The 20,242-nt window shown below is 40.1% G+C and overlaps 1 protein-coding gene across 1 annotated transcript; it reads right to left on the reverse strand.

Moving 5' to 3' along the window:
• Positions 1 to 18,499: 18,499 nt before the first annotated feature.
• Positions 18,500 to 19,674, reverse strand: LOC145071414 (uncharacterized protein At5g39865-like). Its single transcript, XM_079018303.1, has one exon. It carries the CDS (start codon positions 19,440 to 19,442, stop codon positions 18,600 to 18,602), a length of 843 nt encoding a protein of 280 aa, XP_078874429.1. The 5' UTR covers positions 19,443 to 19,674; the 3' UTR covers positions 18,500 to 18,599.
• Between the last annotated feature and the right edge of the window lie 568 nt (positions 19,675 to 20,242).

Genomic DNA, 20,242 nt, shown 5'->3' on the forward strand with positions numbered 1-20,242 from the left:
TTGGACTTATGGGATCAAGCATTAAGAGTTTATTAAAGGTTTTGGCTCAATGGAGGAGTACGTTGGACGTACAGGTCCATACGCGTAACGTACAAGCCAAACTGCCTGTACGCTTAGCGTACATCTGAGTACGCCCCGCGTACTCAGTGAGGGGAAGTTTTGCTTATTAGGCTTTGGTGTGGGCCATCTGTTCGGCTTCAATGTCTTGGGCCCTATTGGGCCAACAATTTTGGTCCGATAATGATTTTGAGAAGGCCCACAAAGTTGTTTGGGCCTAATTTGGAATATTGGGCCTTGGTTTGTGCTACGAGTGCTTTTTGGTATTTTTGGACTTGAGTGTTTGAGTTATTAATGGGCCATCAGGATACAAAGTGTTTTGGACTAGAAAGAATGTTTGGGCTTTAATTTAAGGCCCATTTAAGGGGTTTGGGCCTAATTTGGAAAATTGGGCCATCAGTTGAATATTTGGGCCTTTCAGATTATAAGTTTGGGTCTTAGATTTGGACAATGCTAGGTTAGGAGTAAAATGGCCTTTTTATCGCAGATACGAAGTTGTGGTTATGGATTGGAAACCAATTGTTAATTGGGTGTTATTTTGTTATTGATAGTTCAAGGATCTGTCAGCCAACAGCCAAGGGTGTTTTTGTATGATTCAGCACTGCGAGGTGACTCTTCTCACTATATCCATGGGTCGAAGGCACCAAAGCCGACCCATTACATATTATGTGGTTTTCTAGTTGTCTCTATGATACTTGCATGGAAGACCCCGGGGGAACCCGTGGCAATTGGATATCAGTCCATTGGGTGAGCCCATGGTGTAACGACTGGTTCCTAGTATGTGTTTAAATTATAATTATTCATTTTTTATATAGAAACTCGATGAGATGGAGGCCCTAAACTCATCTGGTATAGATGAATTTGGATGAGAATTAGGAAACCTACTTGACGAGTTGAGAGGCCTCATCTCGATGAGTAGGTTGGCTGAATTGAAACCCTAATCCCAGGGTTTTGCACCATATTTAAACACCTTAACCCCACGGTTTTAGCCTCATCTCCAGCCTCCACTGCCCAAAACCCTAATCTAAAAACCCTAATCCATTTGTGGTGATTGTGAGCTAATCTTGTGCATTCTTGGTGAGTTTGAAGAAGGAGAAGCTTGAAAGAGGAGCAAGAACGTGTGAGAAGAGAGTAGATCCAGAAGTTGGGCTTCATTTCTGGTTCATCTGAGGTATAAAGCTTCAACCTTGTCCATGATATGCTTAGATCTTATCTTAGGATGTTTTGCTCCATGTTTTGGTCGAAGTATGTTGATGGTTGGGATTTGGACGTCCCGTTTGGGCAAACTCTCCAGATCAAGATTCTTGAAGAGGCTTCATGAAATAAAAGTGCCAACTTTATGGCCATGGATGTCCCATGCAACCTTTAGACCATCATTTTGGTCTTTTAATCTGTATTAGGTCATGCATGCAAGTAAATATGGGAGATTTACATGACCAAATTGTCCCTAGAGTCCAGATTTATGATCTCATGGTCTATCTTGAGGTTTTGATGGCTTTTGGAGTTCGATCTAAGCCCTTTTAGGTTAGGGTTTGAGTTCTTGACATGAGGAAAGGTTCTTAATGGTTAAATTTGGAAACATTACCCTTCTAGACGTATTTCCAGCTTAGATCCAGAAGATAGGGCCCTGATTTGAAGAATGGTGACTTAATGCACTAAGAAGGGCTAATTGACTGAAGAACTCGACGAGTTCATAGAGGAACTCGACGAGTTGGTTCGAACTGTCCGAATTCTGTTAAAGGGAAGAACTCGGCGAGTTGGAGGAGAACTTGACGAGTTGGATCACAATTTCATGATTTTATGAGTTTTGAGAACTCAGCGAGTTGAAGGGTAAACTCGACGAGTCGAGTCAACTCGGAGCGTTGACTTTGACTTTGACTTTGACCAAAGTTGACCCATAAGGGGTTATGAGTATGAAAGGGTACTTAAAGGAAATCCTTTATTAATAAGAGCTTGAGTTAGATTGATATTGGATCTGAGGATTTTCAGCTACTTTCCAGTATTCAAGGTGACTTACCTTCCCGATATGAATGGGTCGAAAGCACCAATGTCGGCCTATTAGTAGTTGATTATAGTAGGGAAAATTGTCTTTGTGATAATTGTCTGGTATGCCACTATCTGTTGAGATTTATATGCTTGTATGATATGTTATTATGTGGTAGTGGTAAGGGGTGAAATAGACCCCGTATCCGATCGAAAGGACCGAAGGGGTAAGACATCACCCAGATATGCTAGGCAGTAGTGATATATGTGTTTATATGCTAGGATATTATGTGGTAGTGGTAGGGGTGAAATAGTCCCCATGACCGGTTGAAAGACACTAAAAGGGTAGGCCAGCACCCATATATGCTAGGCAGTTACCGGTTTAAAGAGACCGAAGGGGTAGGATAGAACCCAGATATGCTAGGCGGTTACCGGTTGAAAGAGACCGAAGGGGTAGGCCAGCACCCAGATATGCTAGGAGGTTACCGGTTGAAAGAGACCGAAGGGGAAGGCCAACTCTTGGATATGCTTGGCAGTACGTTTATTGTAGGGTATGTGATATGATGGGGAAATCACTAAGCTTCGTGCTTATGGTTTTCAGTTTTGGTTTCAGGTACCTCTTCTTTAAAAGGAAAGGAGCCAGCGTGATTGCAGCACATCACACCATGATTTCCGCACATGAGATCTTTGGAAGTTATAATCTGATGGTGTTTCATTATGACATGTTTTGATTAGTGACACATTGGTTTTGATATGGGTTGACAATATGGATGTTTTTAGACTACTGGTTTTATAATTACTTAATTAAAAATGAAAATTTTGGTCTTAAATTTTGGGATGTTACAAGTTGGTATCAAAGCCCTGGTTTGAGGGATTCGGACACGCTCTTAGGTGTGTCTAGACTCAAATCAAGGGCTTGAGAGATTTTTCAAGAAAAATAATTTTTCCAAATATTAAAATTAAAAGTTTTCATAAAGAGCGAGGGATATGATGCATGCAATCGGCCAGGCTCAAGTAAGTTTTCCCCAAGATGCCCATACATGTTATATTATGATATGAAGTGTGAATATATGAACTGCATGCTAGATTAGGGATAAGGATCTAGGAAGGATGCCTTGTATGCCTATTGTATGTGCTTATTGAACTGCATGCTAGTACTAATTAGTCACTGAGATGATAGCATGTTTAGGATATGCCTGGTTTTGGTTGCTCAATGCTCGAATGCTGCTTGCTTTGTGCTTTTAGGAGATCTAGTTATCTTTAATTAACTAGTAAATGAATACGTTAAGTTACATATTACAAGGACTAAATAATTTCAAAAGGTTAGGTTTAGCCTTATTTTGCAGATCTTGTATGAGTCCAACCATTGTAGGGTAGGACCTCTTATTCGAAGAATTATCTGGTCTTAGTAATATGTAATGTTATTCATGAGCTAGTTAGGAAGAGATAGCATATACTTCTTGTTGGATAAGGTGTCTAAGTCAATAACTATATTTGGAATGTACTTGACCCGAGAGTAGCATGGTCCATTTGGGTTGTATGGCACAACAATAATTTGTAAGGATGGACTTTTGAGAAGAGGATATTCATGATTTATTAATATATTATAATTTCCAATATATTAATATGAAATCATATTATTTAATTAGTATTGATCAAGAATTAATTTGGAATTAATTTCGTGATCAAAAGAGACTAATTAAATATTAGGATTGATTTGGTAAATCATTCATTCTTATGGTGTGGGCCAATGATCCATGATTCCTTACGTTGGGCTAAACCCATGTGACAACCCATGGATGATCCATGAAGGTTTAAACCCATGGATCCTAAGGAATGTAGAAGGTCACGCCTATTAAGGTTTACATGGTCTAACCCTAGTTTTTCCGCACCATATAAGAGACGCCATGGCTCCTAAAATCGCACCCTAGTGTTCTTAGAAGAGTTATATCCGATTTTTGAGTGCAAGTATTCCCTCTCAAGTCCTCCATTGTTGGTGGTGTAGTGTGAAGCATTTTAGGCATCACATTTGGGGTGCTAGGCTCTTAAAGTTCAAATGAATCAAGCTACAAGAAAAGGTATGTCTTCTAGCTAGATTTGGTTATACAAGTACCCTTGATTGTATGCTAGCTAGGGTAATGCTTTGGAAAATCATTGTGTATGTATAATAAGAGAAAATATCAATCCAAAGCATTTAGGATTGTATGTGCACCTTAAGGTTGTTAGGATGCTCAAAATCCTTCACTTCTTATGCAGCTGATGGCGGAGAGTGGGTCGGAGATTACCCTAGGGCAAGCCTAGGAAGAGATTAGTGATAGGAGCTATTTGATTAAGAAATGTATACATAGACAGGAAGCGACTTTGGTAAACCAAAGAAAACCAAGGGGAAAGTATTGATAGATATGGAAGGTAGTATGCGCCTATACTACTAAAAGCAGAGGATTCGTACTTGACTCTTGGGGAGCCGCAGGGAATCAAGAGTGGCAGAGTGTGACACCTCTCGATGATATGTATGACCCTAATAATTGTGTGTTTTGTTTCAGAATGGTGGTGACACATCACGGAGCAGGAGGTTCATGGTATGGGTTAGGTTTGGGTATGGGTTCTGAACTAGTTGATAATGGATTGCACGAGTTCATTGCATCTGAGATTACCAGAGGCATCAAGGAGGGTATCATTGATCTGATGGAGGATCGCCTCATGGCATTCAGGAGAGACATGGCACTTGGCCAGCCGGGGACTTGCACGCTCTCTTTCAAGGATTTTAGGGGATGCGGAGCACCAGAATTCTGCGGAGTTAAAGACCCCATTATGGCTAGGCAATGGATCGCATACATTGAGTCTGCACAGATGAGGATCTTCTGCTCTTAGGGTTTGAAAGTCAGATTTCTTGCTGGTGTTTGAGGGAGCGAGCTAGAGACTGGTGGGAGGCAGTCGTTGACACTTTGGGAGCTCCAGCCATTGAGGCCATGACCTGGCTGCATTTTGTGATCAGGTTTCAGGCGGAGTTTGCGCCAGCTATGGAGGTTCAGCAGCTAGCCAGAGAGTTCTTGGATATGAGACAAACTACTGATATGGTGGCGGAGATTACCGCCAAGTTTAGGCAGAGGGCCTTGTTGGTGCCCCAGTAAGCGGGTTATGAGGAGATGAAGAAAACCATGTACCATGATATGTTAACAGCTGACATCCAGAAATATTTCAGCTATCCAGCATGCCCGACTTTGGATGATATGATATCCAGGATGCGAGAGAAGGAGATTGGTATAGAGCACCTCCGGAAGAAGAAGGCGGAGACTGGGCAGACGACTGGGTTTTCAATGAAGAAACCCAAGGGATTCGACTCGATATTGAAGGGTCAGCAAGGCCAGAACCAATGTGGGAAATGTGACAAGGCACATGAGGGAGTTTGCAGGGTTAGGGAATCGGGTTGCGATAAGTGAGAAAAGTTGGGGCACTTTAGCAGGCATTGTGCTGCCCTTACCCCCAACATTCAGACATGAGACATGCTATGTTTACACTGCAATCTGCGAGGCATTAAAAAGGCCAACTGCCCGAGATTGGTATCAGGAGCGCCAGTGGTGGCGCTAGCTCCAGCGACCCTACGGATCACATATGGCTGCCAGGGTAAGTCAGATGCTCCAGTAGTGACGATTCGAGCCTTCCCGCTAACCGTCGAGGACGTGCATGTTACACCAGATGTGGTGGCGGGTATGTTTCTTCTCCCTAATTTTTCTTTCATGTCAAATTTGTTATTAATATTGCGTGTATATTGCTTTAGGATCATTCCATGTCAACGGTATTCCAATGCTGGTATTATTCAACTCGGGGGCTACCTGATCATTCGTATTTCTTATGCTCAGTAAGAGGTTTGTCGAGTCTACAAGTATGTTGGATTGTCCTTTGGAGGTCGAGATTGCGGACGATCGATCCATTCGAGCATCAGAGGTTTATAGAGATTGTGTCCTGAGGATGTATGATGAGTGCTATCTCATGGATTTGGTTCCCATTCCTTTGCATGGGAACAAGGTTATCATAGGCAATGATTGGTTGAGCCCTAATGGGGTTGTGATCCAGTGTGAGTAGCATTTGGTTCAATTCAGGACCCGAAGTCGGGTAGAGCTGGTGATTCAGGGTGAGAGACCGCAGAATGGACCGGTCATGTGTTCTGCAGCGAGAGCCAGACGCTACTTTCATCAGGAATGTGCATAATTGTTTCCTACATTATGGATACCCAAGAAAAGGGTAAGGTGTCCGTGGATGATGTGCCAGTTGTGCGCGAGTATCTAGATGTTTTCCCTGAGGATTTTCTTGGGATACCTCCGGAGAGGCAACTCGAGTTAAGGATTAACCTAGTTCCTGATGCGGCTTTGATAGCCAAGGCACCATATCGGTTGGTTCCTCCCGAGATGCAATAGTTGACTACATAACTGCAGGAGATGTTAGACAACGAATTTATCAGTTTGAGCAATTCGCCATAGGGAGCCCCGATCCTGTTTGTGAGGAAGAAGGATGGGTCACGTCGAATGTGTATAGATTACCAGGATTTGAATAAGTTAACGATGAAGAACAATTACCCCTTCCCAAGGATCGATGACTTATTTGACTAGCTTCAGGGTGCCTCTTGGTTCTCCAAGATTGGTCTGCGATCAGTTATCACCAGATGCGAGTCAGGGACAACGATGTGTAGAAGATAGCCTTTTAGACTCACTGTGGTCATTATGAGTTCGTGGTGATGTCGTTTGGGCTCACCAATGCTCCTGCCACGTTCATGGATTTCATGAACCACGTGTGCAAACCAATGCTCGATCAGTCTGTGATAGTTTTTATCGATGACATCTTGGTGTATTCCAAGACACGGGAGCAGCACCAGGAGCATCGAAGGGAGGTGTTGGAGACACTGGGGAGGGATAGAATTTTCACAAATTTCTCCAAGTGCGATTTTTGGTTGCGCGAGGTGTAGTTTCGGGGGGCACCTCGTCAACCAGAACAATATATTGGTCGATCCGGCCAAAGTAGAGGCTGTGATGAGATGGGAGGTTCCAAGGACTCCATCCGAGATTCAGAGTTTTCTTGGTCTGGCAGAATATTATCGGAGATTCATCTAGGATTTCTCCAAGATTGTTGTTCCACTGACCCGACTGACCGAGAAGTCGGTGACATTCCGCTGGGGGCCTGAGTAGCAGGCGGCTTTCAGGACTTTAAGGCAGAAGTTGGGTGAGGCACTGATATTGACTCTACCAAAGGGCGTCGAGGATTTCATGGTGTATTGTGACACGTCTATCTTGGGTTTTGGCACAGTGTTGATGTAGAGAAGGCAGATCATCGCTTACGCCTCGAGGTAGTTGAAGACTCACGAGGCGAATTACTCGACGCATGACCTAGAGTTGGGGGCCATTGTTTTTGTCCTCAAATTTTAGCGACACTACCTCTATGAAGTCTTTTGTACCATTTACACGGATCACAAGAGCTTGAGGTACTTAATGGACAAGCCAAATCTGAACATGAGGCAGCGACGGTGGTTGGACGTGGTGAAGGATTATGATTGAGATTTCCTCTACCACCCGAGGAAGGCCAATGTTGTGGCCGATTCACTTAGCCAAAAGGCATTTGCAACCTTGATTAGAGGCATCTACCTGAGGATGAAAGTAGTGACTATGTTGTTGGAGCGGATTCAGGAGGCTCAACAGGAGGAGCACCGAAAGAGCGAGTGTATAGTGGGCCATATTTCCTCCTTCGACTATGATAGTCGCGAGATATTGAGACTCCATTGTAGAGTGTGGGATCTGTACACAGGCGATGTGTGCCAAATCCTGATGGAGGAGGCACACAAATCCAGATTTTCCATCCATCCTGAGGCGACAAATATGTATAAAGATTTTCGTCCTGATTATCGGTGGCCCTGCATGAAGCGTGATGTAGCCTGGTATGTCGAGAGGTGGTTGAACTACAGGAAGGTTAAGGCCGAACACCAAAGACAACACTACAAGACTCAGCCGTTAGATATCCCTGTGTGGAAATGAGAGAATATTACCATGGACTTCATTATGAAGTTACCTTGGATGGGTCACGGAGTTGATGCGATATGGGTCCTCGTGGATCGATTAACCAAGAGCGCCCATTTCATACCGATCCAGGAGAGTATTTCAGCCTGCAATCGACGGCGGAACCATGCCCAATTAGGGAACGATTAGGAACTCGAAGCAGATATTGGCCGATGGCAAACGTGAATCAAAATCCCGTGAAACAAAAGAAATACATGCCTGTCATAACCACTGTTGTAAAAATCCCGACAAGGTCCCGATTAATCTCCGATTAATCCCTAGGCACTACTCGACCGATTAGAGGGCGCCTAGCGATTAATCCCTGCATACATAATGCGTGAAACAGTATAAAACGATGAAATTTTCACATTTTCAAGAAGTTTTATTTCAATGGAAACTATTTGAGGCATGACTAGTGTTGTATTAAACATATTAACATATTATGTTATCATATTAGTGGTATTTATGAACTTTGATATGATATTAGTCATATTTAATTTTTTTTAAATTCAACAAATTAACAATTAATGGTCCCCGGTTAATCCCCCGATAAATCTCCGCCTAGCCGATTAATCCCTTGACCCCAGTCCACCGACTAGCTAACGTCGAGCGTTTTTTACAACCTTGGTCATAACAAAAGTAGAGGCAAAGTGCCACTCATTTTAACAAGCACTCCTTCTTATAGAAGAGAATGGAAAAGGGCCTCTTATGAACTAAACAGCACCCTAAGTGACAGTGTGACATGCACAATCAATAGGCGCATAGAAAGGCGCAGATGGTCCCCTCGCCCAGCCAAGGGGAGGCGTTTCCCACGGTCTCAGCATGCGCTAAGTCAAGAAGAAGGGAAAGTTCAAGTGCCTCCAGAACAGGAAAGACGGAATACCACCCTCTCATGCTGGGCCTTGGTGATAGAAACAAGAGGAAATCCCAACTTGTCAAGAAGCATTGGCAGTAAACGAGGAAATAGTGCACAACCGTGATGAGGTAGTCATAGCAGAACACTCAATGAAAAATAAAGCGGAAACCGAGAAAAAAGAGTATGGTCAAACTCCACATAGGATAAACATACTCCAGGTGCTAACGCAAAACCGGGCATTCGCCCTGATAATCAGATATTCAAAGTCTTTTGTTTCATGTTTTACTTCTTTTGTTTTTCTTAAAGAGTTAATATAATTTTCATTTCGAAAGAGCTTTCCAGAATTCTGTTTAACAAATTGCAAATAAAAAGTAAAGAGGTTGTGCATATTATCCAAGTAGCAACAATGGTTGATCACCTATGCTACTTGAGCAAAATATGTGAAAGAATGCAACCGTAGGTCTTAAAAGAGTCATAATCTTTACCTACAATGTTCCAAAAACATCTCAGAGCCGAGAATATATAAATCCCAACTAATGGCATAGAAAAAGGGGTCCAAAAAGATTCATAACCCTTCCCCTGATAACAAAACAATAACATGTCTTGAGGTGACGATCTCATCCAGTATGCAGGCAGCTAGATCTCAAAATATAGTAAAACAAATTACCAACACATCTTGACTTGACATAAAAAAGCCTGATTAAAACATACAAATCAGTGAAATATGAGTCAAAAGTAGTAGTTATATGATGTCTGAAGCACACATTAACTGATTAATGCGAACCCTAGAACAAGGGATTGTGTGGAAAATAATCACAGTATAAACATCGAATGACCTTAGCCTAAAGATACTAAAGGTCAATTCAAGATATATACATACAAAAAAGAGAAGGAAGAGAACACTTCCATGCCACATACAAAACAAAACATATTGTTTATAAATATTAAAAACCAGCATTTTTCCATATACATATAGTATATGGGGATGCAAATACATTATAAGAATTAACAAAAGGGACAAACAAAAAATAGTCCTTGAAATCTGAGGAGGAGCTTCCCGGACCTGGCCTCTGACAAAACCGGTGGAAGCTATCATAATCCAGCTCCCCCAGATGAAAGAGGCCCACAAACACTACTAGAAAATAGACGTTTAATGACACGTAAACAATGTCATGCACAAATTTATGATACGCATTTTTTTATATGTCCTAAAAATAATGTCAGGTTTCCAAAAACTGAAGGATAGAGGACACGCATTGATGTATGCCGTAAACTTAGTGTCCAGCAAAAAAAAACATGAAGGACAACTATCATAAAAAATATGTCCTCTAAAGGTGTCGTTTTATATTTTTTTGGAAGGCGCGTTCTCCATTTTTTAATAGCCTATGGGGGGGAAATTAAATCCCAAAAAATTAAACACCCCCGCCTGATGTATCTCCTTCAAAAATCCTCTACCAATGAACCCTAATAGAATTGTGTGTAAATCCTTTTGAAGCAGCCCGTCTTCCTTTACCTCTACACTCTCTAACGCTTCTCTTTGGAAGCCCTAACCGCCACCACCATCATCGAACTCCGTCAGCTCTAAGAGATCAGAGTGCATCTCATGAAATTGACAACAACACTGTTGCGTCTGATGAAAAAACACATGGAATACCGAATAGAACTTGAGAATATCTCCTCCTTCCCTCCATGTCCTTATAATCGACCTTCTTCCATCAGCACTTTTATATCTCAGCCGATAAGATAAGCGATGTCTTCATTGACTCAACTCCAGTCAGAGTTAGTTAGAGTTGATCGGTTTCCTCTCGGAGAAGGAGAATCCAATCGTCTCTTCATAATTTTCCCCATCGCCAATATAGGATGGTATGCGACTACGTTACTGAACGGAAGCCTGAAAGATGATCTGAAATTCTTGTATAAAGCAATGTGTCTCTTAAATGCTTCTCTGGTGGTTATAAGATTCTTCGATATCAAAATATCATACTTGACAACCTCCATACACAGGCTGCAAATCCATCTGCAATTGTATTGTCTCCAAATTTGAAAAATGTAAGGTAAGGTGCATTCTTTCGTGAATCCACAACATTCACAACTTACGGACTCTAGTACTTGTGTTTGAGAGTTATGAACATCATCTGCATTTGATTTGAATGCTTATAATTTAAGGTAAGGTGCATTCTTCCGTGACTTCACCTGTGGTCATCTTTATACATTGATTTTTTGTTGGATTTTTATGTATTTTTATTGATGATGACAAAATAATTATCGGTAGGAGGAATTAGAATAGATTTGTTAGATCTGATTAATGCGTCAACTATTTTGGATTTTATATAACACTTTGACGAAACTACCCTCAAGATGAATCAGAACTAGACCTTTCCCACCTATTCCCACACCTCTCCCACCTCACAATGGACCTTATATTGGATTATATTGATGTTTCTGCAAAAGATTCTTGATGAACATATATTTTGCAATTTCAAGTTTTCTTCAACTTTTTCTCATGTTTTGGCAACTATTAATCTATAAGTGTTATCATTTAACTTAATAAATTCCATAAATTTTGTAATTATTAATTACCTCATTTCATAAATGCAGCATTATAAACTCAGGTGGGGACCACGATGTTGTCATTGAGAAGGCTTCTTGTTGCTCTAATTTCTGAAGAAGATAACAATAATTACACCTGGCATGGAAAAGATGTTTATGAATCTGCATTTGAGTCTGAAACAAATGGAAATTTTTTAAGCAGTTACAGGATAGATTCACCATTAAGAGATATAGGTTTTGATGATTGCTACAAGGGTCTACTAGTTTCAGAACCTACTGTTGTATCTCCTTTTGATTTGTTAATTTTAGATACTGCTTTGTCAACTTATAATAATTCTGTTGAACTAATCATTTTGGTATTTGGAATATAAGATTTGATTTGGATTTGTAATCTTGATTTCTGGCTTGTTATCACATATAATTAAAACATGTCTTATATTCATGAAGGAGCTTCATTTGGTACTCGTTTTGGACCTGCCTTGAGATTGGAATAGTTTCTAGGACAGTGTATTATGAGACTCTAAAATATGAAAAAGACAGAAATTGTGGATTTATGTCACCCTTTAGGTACTCAACTGCCACCATTGCTGCAGCAGTTGGTCATGTTCTCTCAACAAAGGTGTGCTTTTTCCATTATTTCCCTCTATCTTGATGAATCGTATTCCAAAATTGTGACTTTTTTTTGGAAATGGTATAGTCTTTTGGCATCAAGAAGTCAACTTGATTCCCCTAAAATATATTCTATTCAATACTGGAAGTGGATGTAACGCCCGTAGATCCGGACTAGTCAACTTAGAGATAATAGAGGTCGAAAACGACTTTCCAACAAAAGATTATTTAGAATAAATAATCTTAACCAAGTTGTATAATATGTCTCAATGGTTCCGTACATATAAAGAGTGTCGGAATCCAAGTTATAACGAAGAATTTATGACCCGTCGATGTTTCGCGACGGAACCGTCACGGCACCGGGAAGACGTAAATAGTGAATTTATGATAGATTGACTTTTAGCCTTAGTGATCTAAATGAAATTCGTAGAATATGTTAACCTGAGAGCGTCCATAAAAAGAACACCCAAATTTGACTTCATATGAGAAAGTTATGATTTTTCTAAGATTTGGCTTAGCAGTGCACGGCCCGAAACTCGAATTTTAGTTCGAGCGGTTTTTGGCTTTATCGACCTAAATGAGAGTTGAAGATCTCACTAATAGGAACTCAACGGTAAAAGACAGACAAAAACGGAGTTCGTATGAAGGAGTTACGAATTTTTCGCGGTCATTTAACAATCTAATCTCCTCCTACTGTTAAATTTAAGATCGGTCGAGAATTAGCCGACAAAGTCAAAATGAAAGTTGTAGATCTTATTTTTACCTACGCGTGGATTTAAATAACGTTGAAAATGGAGCTCGTATGAGAAAGTTATGAACTTTTTGAAAATCGGCTAATTTCCACCCTGTGTGCGATGCCACGTGTCAGCACCAGGCTGTGCCTGGCTATACCCAGTTGGCCACGACGTGGGCATCAATGGCCACAAAGTGGGAGCCTCTTTAGCCCCCTATAAATAGAGACTCCCCTCTCCCTCATTCTTCGCACCTTAACTATTCATTCCTCTCTCTATACTCTATATCTCTAAGCCCTAAAACCCCCCGAAAAGCCTATGGAACCCCCTAGGACGAGGCGAAAGCCCCGGAGCGCCTGACGGCTTCGAAAAGAAGAGCCTCCGACTCAGAAACTCTGCTCTGGCGGAGCCCGGTTTCCAAGGAAACCTGCTATAAGTTATCTATATCTACCCTATCTTTAGTATAGCTTATGTTTTTATATAGTAACGTTATTAGGAACTTATAATAAGTACTTAAGCTATTATTATGGGTTATATAAGTATTTTTTTTAATGCTTATATAATAGTAATAATAGCTAGACTATTAATTAGTCGCGATAAACATTAGACTAAACCCTAGTGGTATTGATACTAGGTTTTGTCAAGGAAAAATTGTTTTGAGATAACGAAGTGTTGTCCGAGTACTGAGTCACCACCTTACCAGGTAAGTGCATGGTCCCTTTCATCTTAAACATAGATATGAAGTATTTAATATAAATTACGTGCTATGTATGGATATTATCTTAATACTTGTTGTCTATGTTGGGTGAAATATTTTTATACATGTTTTAAATGATTTAAACTGTATAAGTATTTTATATCTACAAAATGTGTTGCGTAAAACATGGGTAGATGTAATAGTTGCAGTGTGACCAAATAAAATAATGAGAGGCCTTGATATAGATATTATTAATGATCCAGTCATCTAGCGGAGTATAGATGACGACCACGGACTATTCTAGACAGTCTAGTGGAACGCTAGCAGGATCGCAACCTGTAGGTATTTATTTGAACTGTGTGCTCACCAACAGTACTCTATCCCCCACATGGTTGCCTTGTTTGACATGAATTGTTGAGGAACCTCTGAAGCATGTGTTTTCACCCCGATGAAATTCCTTCGACTAGGTCCCTTGTGTTAGATGTTTTAGGGACGTAAAGTGAGATAACGGGAACGGGTAATCGGGTTTGTTTGGTTTGATAAAGTTAATAAACTTATATATTGTGGGTTGAAAACCCTATGTACTCACCAGGTTTCCCAACCTGACCCACTCAGTTTACTTATATCACATGTGTTGATATGAAGTCACATTACACTGAGAGATTAAGGAGATATAAATCACTAGTGATAATGAATGTAAGTTTTGTTTATGCTTATGTTTCTGTATTGACGATGACAACCCAAATGTTTAAAAATGAATTATAATCATAATCTTTTCTAATTGCCATGTGTACAGGATATTTGGTATCTATTGTTACTGGCTTGTGGCCTGCTTTAGCTAAGTTTGTGGTCCTCTTGAATAGTGATGGCCATTACATTCTAGAATATTCTTTTGTGCCTCCCTTTATGGTAAATAATTAAATATATATAAGAAAAAATTTGAGGTTTTTGTGGAATTAATATGATTATTTTCCTTGTAGGAAAGGAAAACTACAGGAATTGCATGGTTAGGAGCCAGGGGCATTTCGGGCTACCAAAAGTTGAGTGTTAGGAATTTAGTGAGGAGTTGCTACCCAACTGTAACTTTCTTGAAATATTTTGTATTTTAGCATTATGTTATGTTTTATTATTATTATTATTATTATTATTATTATTATTATTATTATTATTATTATTATTTTGCAGAAAAGTGATCGTGTTGATGAAGGGATTCTGAAGGAGATGGTAAGGGCAATATCCTTTAACTTCTCAATTAGTGAGGAGTTGTTTGTTTGCTTTTATATATATATATATATATATATATATATATATATATATATATATATATATATATATATATATATATATATATATGGGTAAAGTGAATATACCTAACAACCTTATATAAGCTTAGGTACCTAACTCCATAATACTACATCAGTTTGTATCATATTTACATTGTAATTGCCTAAGGTTCTTAAATTTCAACCTCATAACTTGATTACTTCCAAAATCTTTGGACTTTCATCAATATCTTTCTTTTACATCACGTCTTTCTATCGAATACCACCTGATGGGCTTCATATCCTACCGCTACAAATGAAAGGATGTAGGAAAAATATAATGATGAATTTCCAAATTTTTTTGAAGTAAATCAAGTGTAGGGATGAAGTTTAAGAACCTTGGATGATTGCAATGAAAATTTTATGCAAAATGACGTAGTTTGATGAGGTTAGGTACCTAAGCTAATATAAGGTTGTTAGGTATATTCACTTTACCATATATATATATATATATATATATATATATATATATATATATATATATATATATATATATATATATATATATATATATTATGTAACTCATCAGATTTGGTGGTTCATTGAACTACTTTTAAGTAGTTGATTCTGGGCATGAATATGTAGAATGTGTTAGGTACAAGCTTATAGAAAAAGAGTTGACAATGGTTGATGCATCTTTAAGTGGTGAGGTTTCAAGGCTTAAAGCTCCATGAATATTTTCAAAAGAAGAAATTACTCACGGGTTCCTTTTAATGTACATGTTTTGTTTTTCTATAATAAATATTATGCAATATTAGCAATGTATTATATTTACTTACTATTGGAATGATTATTTGTATTTGATATATTAGTGCAATCAATTATCTTTCTTATTTATTTATTGTATTTGATTTTGTATTATGAGACTTCTAATATGTTAATTAATTTGAAAATTACTAAATCTAACAAAATATATAAATTTTAAAACATTTAAAATTATGACACGTAAAGATATGTGTTGTCTTCTTTTATGACATGGGCTTCCTTAATACGCAATGTGAGTCATAAATGTGCGTCATAAGGTTACGACATGCATGTGCGTGTCGTCTTCCTTTATGACAGTGGTTTCCTTGATATGCATTGTGTGTCATAAAGGAACGTCGTAAATGCGTGTCATAACTAAGGAATCCCTAGTAATCGCCCAACCCGGAACATAGGCCTAAAAAGACAAGGAATGAGATGAAGTCCCCATTTCGTCAACTAAGGAAGGCTTCTCCCGCTAGAAAGAACCTCCAGGTGAACCCAGTCCACCCCCAAAGCCAGAACCAGGATCAACTCAAATGAAACAGTCAACAAAGGTTATGTTATTAAGGAACTAGACACCACCACCCTCTTCTTCATCCTAAACACAAAAAAAACCTATCACCAAGAACATCTCGGATACCATCAAAAAGCTTGGTCACAGACATGGTCTTACGCACCTTGCGAGGATGGAGACCCACATCATTAGATTCAGTCTCCTCGTCCGACGCTGGCACCATGCGTAAACTTCATCTTTTCTGAATAGGGGCAGTACCTTTTTCTGCTTGTACCCCTGCAGGTAATGAGGAAGAAGCCGACACCGACAAACAAACCGGAGAAACGACCACAATGGCCGTTTGGGAAGGTGAAGAAGGCCCGCTAGAACCAGTCATTCTTCTTTCTACTTAGAGTAATCCAGTAAGCTCTCACATGCGTCTTTCAGATACATGAGGGAGAAAAGCCTCTAGAAGATCAATCTCCTGGTGATAAAGCTTACCCCGATAGTGACCGCGCAAGCCCATCTCCAAAGAAATCTCAACTTCGGCACCTATTCAAATAAACGCCAAGTATAAGAACTCATAAGCCAACAACTATAAGACACCATGTTGCTATTCTCTTTTCTTTTTTGTTTTTTTAAAGGAGGGTGAAGGGTGGGGGTGGGAGAGAGAGAGAGAGAGAGAGAGAGAGAGAGAGAGAGAAAGAGAGAAGGAGATGAGTGAATACCACATCTCACGACGTATAAATGCGCCATCTTCCCGCGAGCTCTCCAGGCGGCACTCATACCACCATCGGCAAGAACGGAATCTTCCCAGTTCTCCCCAATGACAGTAATGTTTCCTAGTCATTTGCCAAGAGTTTGGTTAGTCCCAAACAGTTTGGGGAGACGATTAGGAAAGTCTCACGTTTTGCAAAACCCACGCCCAACAAGGTTTTGGTTAACCCAGAGCCATTGCCTCTGCCAGTTTTTCTTCTGAGTAGATATCAACTGATGAATGCCTCGCCTTTTTGCCAGAGTGCGAACGCCAGAATTCGTGGTTAGATAGAAAAAGTAACTAAAAACCCAAAAAGTGGGTATACAACCCAAAGATCAACAAATCAGTTCAAAACCTACGATCTTATTAACAGCGCTCGGAGTCAATTCGTCAACAAAAAAGTCATAGTAATCTACAATCATGTCGAAAAAATCAGATGTTGGCAGGCACAGCCCCACTTCGAATAAAGGGATCAGAACTCCCACCTTCTCTTGCGGACAATCATAGATCGATATCACCTTTGTCGGAATCATCATACCATGATCGGGTAAGAAGCTGAAGCGATCTTGCAGAAATCGAAACGCCTCTGCAGTAGGGACTCTACCATAACGGTCCATTGTCGAAAAAAGATGAGCGATCGAAAAGAAAAATTCACAGAATGCCCGAATTGATAGAACGAAGGCGAAGTAGGGATGTGAGGATGCAAAGTCTTGGGAAAAGGGGAATTTTAAAGGCAAAACTGGCATCACAAACCGTCTCTCGATGGATCTGACACACATTGACGGCGCTGTCTAAAGCTTGTCAAATGCTAGAAATAATCTCAAACATACATGTGTTAATGTATAGGCTCGAACGGTGACGCTACCAAGCTGACGCATACACCTACAAGCTTAAGGGACTTGTTAACGTATCCCTCAGGGATAACGTCAAAAAAGGAGAAGAGTAACCAATGCTAGGCTTGGCCAGGTCAGGGCCCGGTTAGATATAGGCCAAGACCAAGGTCGGGCCTTCGCCAATGCAAAAGATCACAGGCATGACGGTTAAGGTGCAAAATTGTGCTTTAACCTCTTCTCCAAGGAATAACATCATGGCATACGTGGGAGCAATTAGAGTGTTCCACTTACCCATCTAACGATAGCCACGGTCATCATAATATCCAAAGATTCCCCTCTAGTCAATGAGGGGAGGAGGAAAAAGACGTCACGAATGATCCTCCAATATGGGTCCACCACGTCACACCTTACGAGAGAATGCTCAACAAAATCAGTTGAGAGGCACACGCCTCTCGAACAGGTATAAAATGATCCTTCTTCCTCATGAAGAGGGGGACAAACTCTGTTTCCTGTGATTTTACCCTCGTTTCTCTCGGATCTCATTCTAATTTGATATTCGGAGCTTCGTCCCGGGAATTCCTTCCGGACGTCGACTAACGATCATCGTTTTCTTTTACACTGTAATATCAGGAGACAAAACCCGCACGAAGCCCATCTGTACCCTCAATCAGACAATCTCTACTATATCACAACACCTATGCATATCTTTTTCTGGGAAAAAAATTAAAAAAACACAACAAAATTGAAATTTTTTCCAGAAATTCTTTTTTGTTGAATTCTAACAAAAACTATACATTTATAAAATCTTGAACAAAATGTCCTAAATTTTCGTCAAAATGATTACATATTTTTATAAAAAAACAAATAATAAAATCATATCCTAATAATTAATTAATTATAAAACAATTACTATATAACAATTATGATCAAGAGTTAACAGTCCAACAAGCAGGGCACCTGATCAAACCATTCATATTGCACACTGTACAACTCCAAAAGCCACCTTTCTTCTTATAGCACTTCCGGCTTCCATTGCACTCATTGCAGATAATAAACCTAAAATCCCCACAACCCTCGCAGACGCGACGTGGCACCGCCGGCAACCGCTCCACCAGTTTCTTCAACTCGCCGGTCTCACAAAGCTCCCTCACATCCTCCGCATCTCCGAGGTAACTCCCGCCCAGAAAAACGCTAGGAAGAGCAACTTTGTTCTTTTGAATCACCTCTCCTCCTTGCGCCATTATCTTCTGTAACTCCTCTTTGAATGACGAATCCATCGACAGATCTCGCACATCGACCGCCACCCGGAATCCTTGTAAGATTGAACGAACTGTCCGGCAAGCTTCGAAGGTAGGTCGCACCACACGGAGGCTCGTCGTGTATACAACTATTTTCTTCTCGGCGCCGGGGATTGTTATTGATGTCTCTGATTTGTACATCGGCGAGGCATTTTGTAATTCCGGTGGAGATTTTTCAGAGACGGGTTTGAGTCGAACCGTCGCCAATGATTTAGTTAATTGGTTAGCGAGGCGGACACGGTGGAAGACGCAATTCCGGGAATTCGGAATTGGAGAAGGGGGTTGTTTTTGCTTTTGGAATGGGTGTTGATGATCGTTGTTCAAATCATTGGTGGTAGAAACATGCATGTCATCATCGATTAAGAGATCCTCGATGTTCTTGAAGGAATGTCGATTGAAACTTGAGGTGTGATTTCTACGGCTTGGGCTTGATGGGCTACTATTGAATGAATTCTTGCGGGATAGCCACATTCCTTTGAATGGGAAAGAAAATGGAGGATCAATGGTGGGATCGATGATGAATTAGGATTGACGATGTTGGAATGGTGGAGGCATCGATCGGTGAGGTCTGTTTTCCGGGAAAGAGAAGTTTTTGGTGGTAAAGTTCGTTGAGAAGAGGGATAATTTGTTTTGTTGTGTGCTTAGATTAATGAGAGGTTATTGTTTAGTGGTCATGGTCAATTTTGGTGGTCAAAACAATATGTTTATTGAAAAAGTTCAAATCATCTCCTCTATTTCTAAATATAATTATCATTAATAGTCCCCGTAATTTTAGTAGGAGGTCGACGGATGTTAAGTCTGTCAAATTATCCAAAACGAACACCCGATGTAAACCTTTGGTGAAGATATTGTAGAAATTAAGTCATTATTTAATATCAATTTATGCATAAACATAAGTAACCATAAATCAATTGAAGACCTTTGTTTGGAATTGAAGAACATTTATTTGGAGAATAAGATAACTCATAATTAATGAAGATGATGACATATACATAATGGTGTTTTTCTGATTATGTAGCACCCGGTTCCTAATACGTATTTAAATTCAAGTATTTTGGTATTCTAATATGGGACTCGGCGAGTTTGAGGTCCAACTCGTCGAGTAGACTCGACATTATGCGGGGGTTTTAGTGATCTACTTGACGATTCGGGGGACCGACTCGACGAGTAGGAGCTATCTGGACAAAACCATAATATTTAGGTTTTGCACCTTATTTAAACACTTTATCTCGTCCCAAACCACCTCCATCACCCCTCCCAACTCAGAGAAG

Source organism: Lactuca serriola, chromosome 8, assembly GCF_051521515.1.
Source record: "Lactuca serriola cultivar US96UC23 chromosome 8, Lser_US96UC23_V15, whole genome shotgun sequence".
Classification (NCBI taxonomy): Eukaryota; Viridiplantae; Streptophyta; class Magnoliopsida; order Asterales; family Asteraceae; genus Lactuca; species Lactuca serriola.

Excerpts from the sequence above, each read along its gene's own strand:
- LOC145071414 (XM_079018303.1), bottom strand. The coding sequence starts at position 19,442 with ATGTGGCTATCCCGCAAGAATTCATTCAATAGTAGCCCATCAAGCCCA.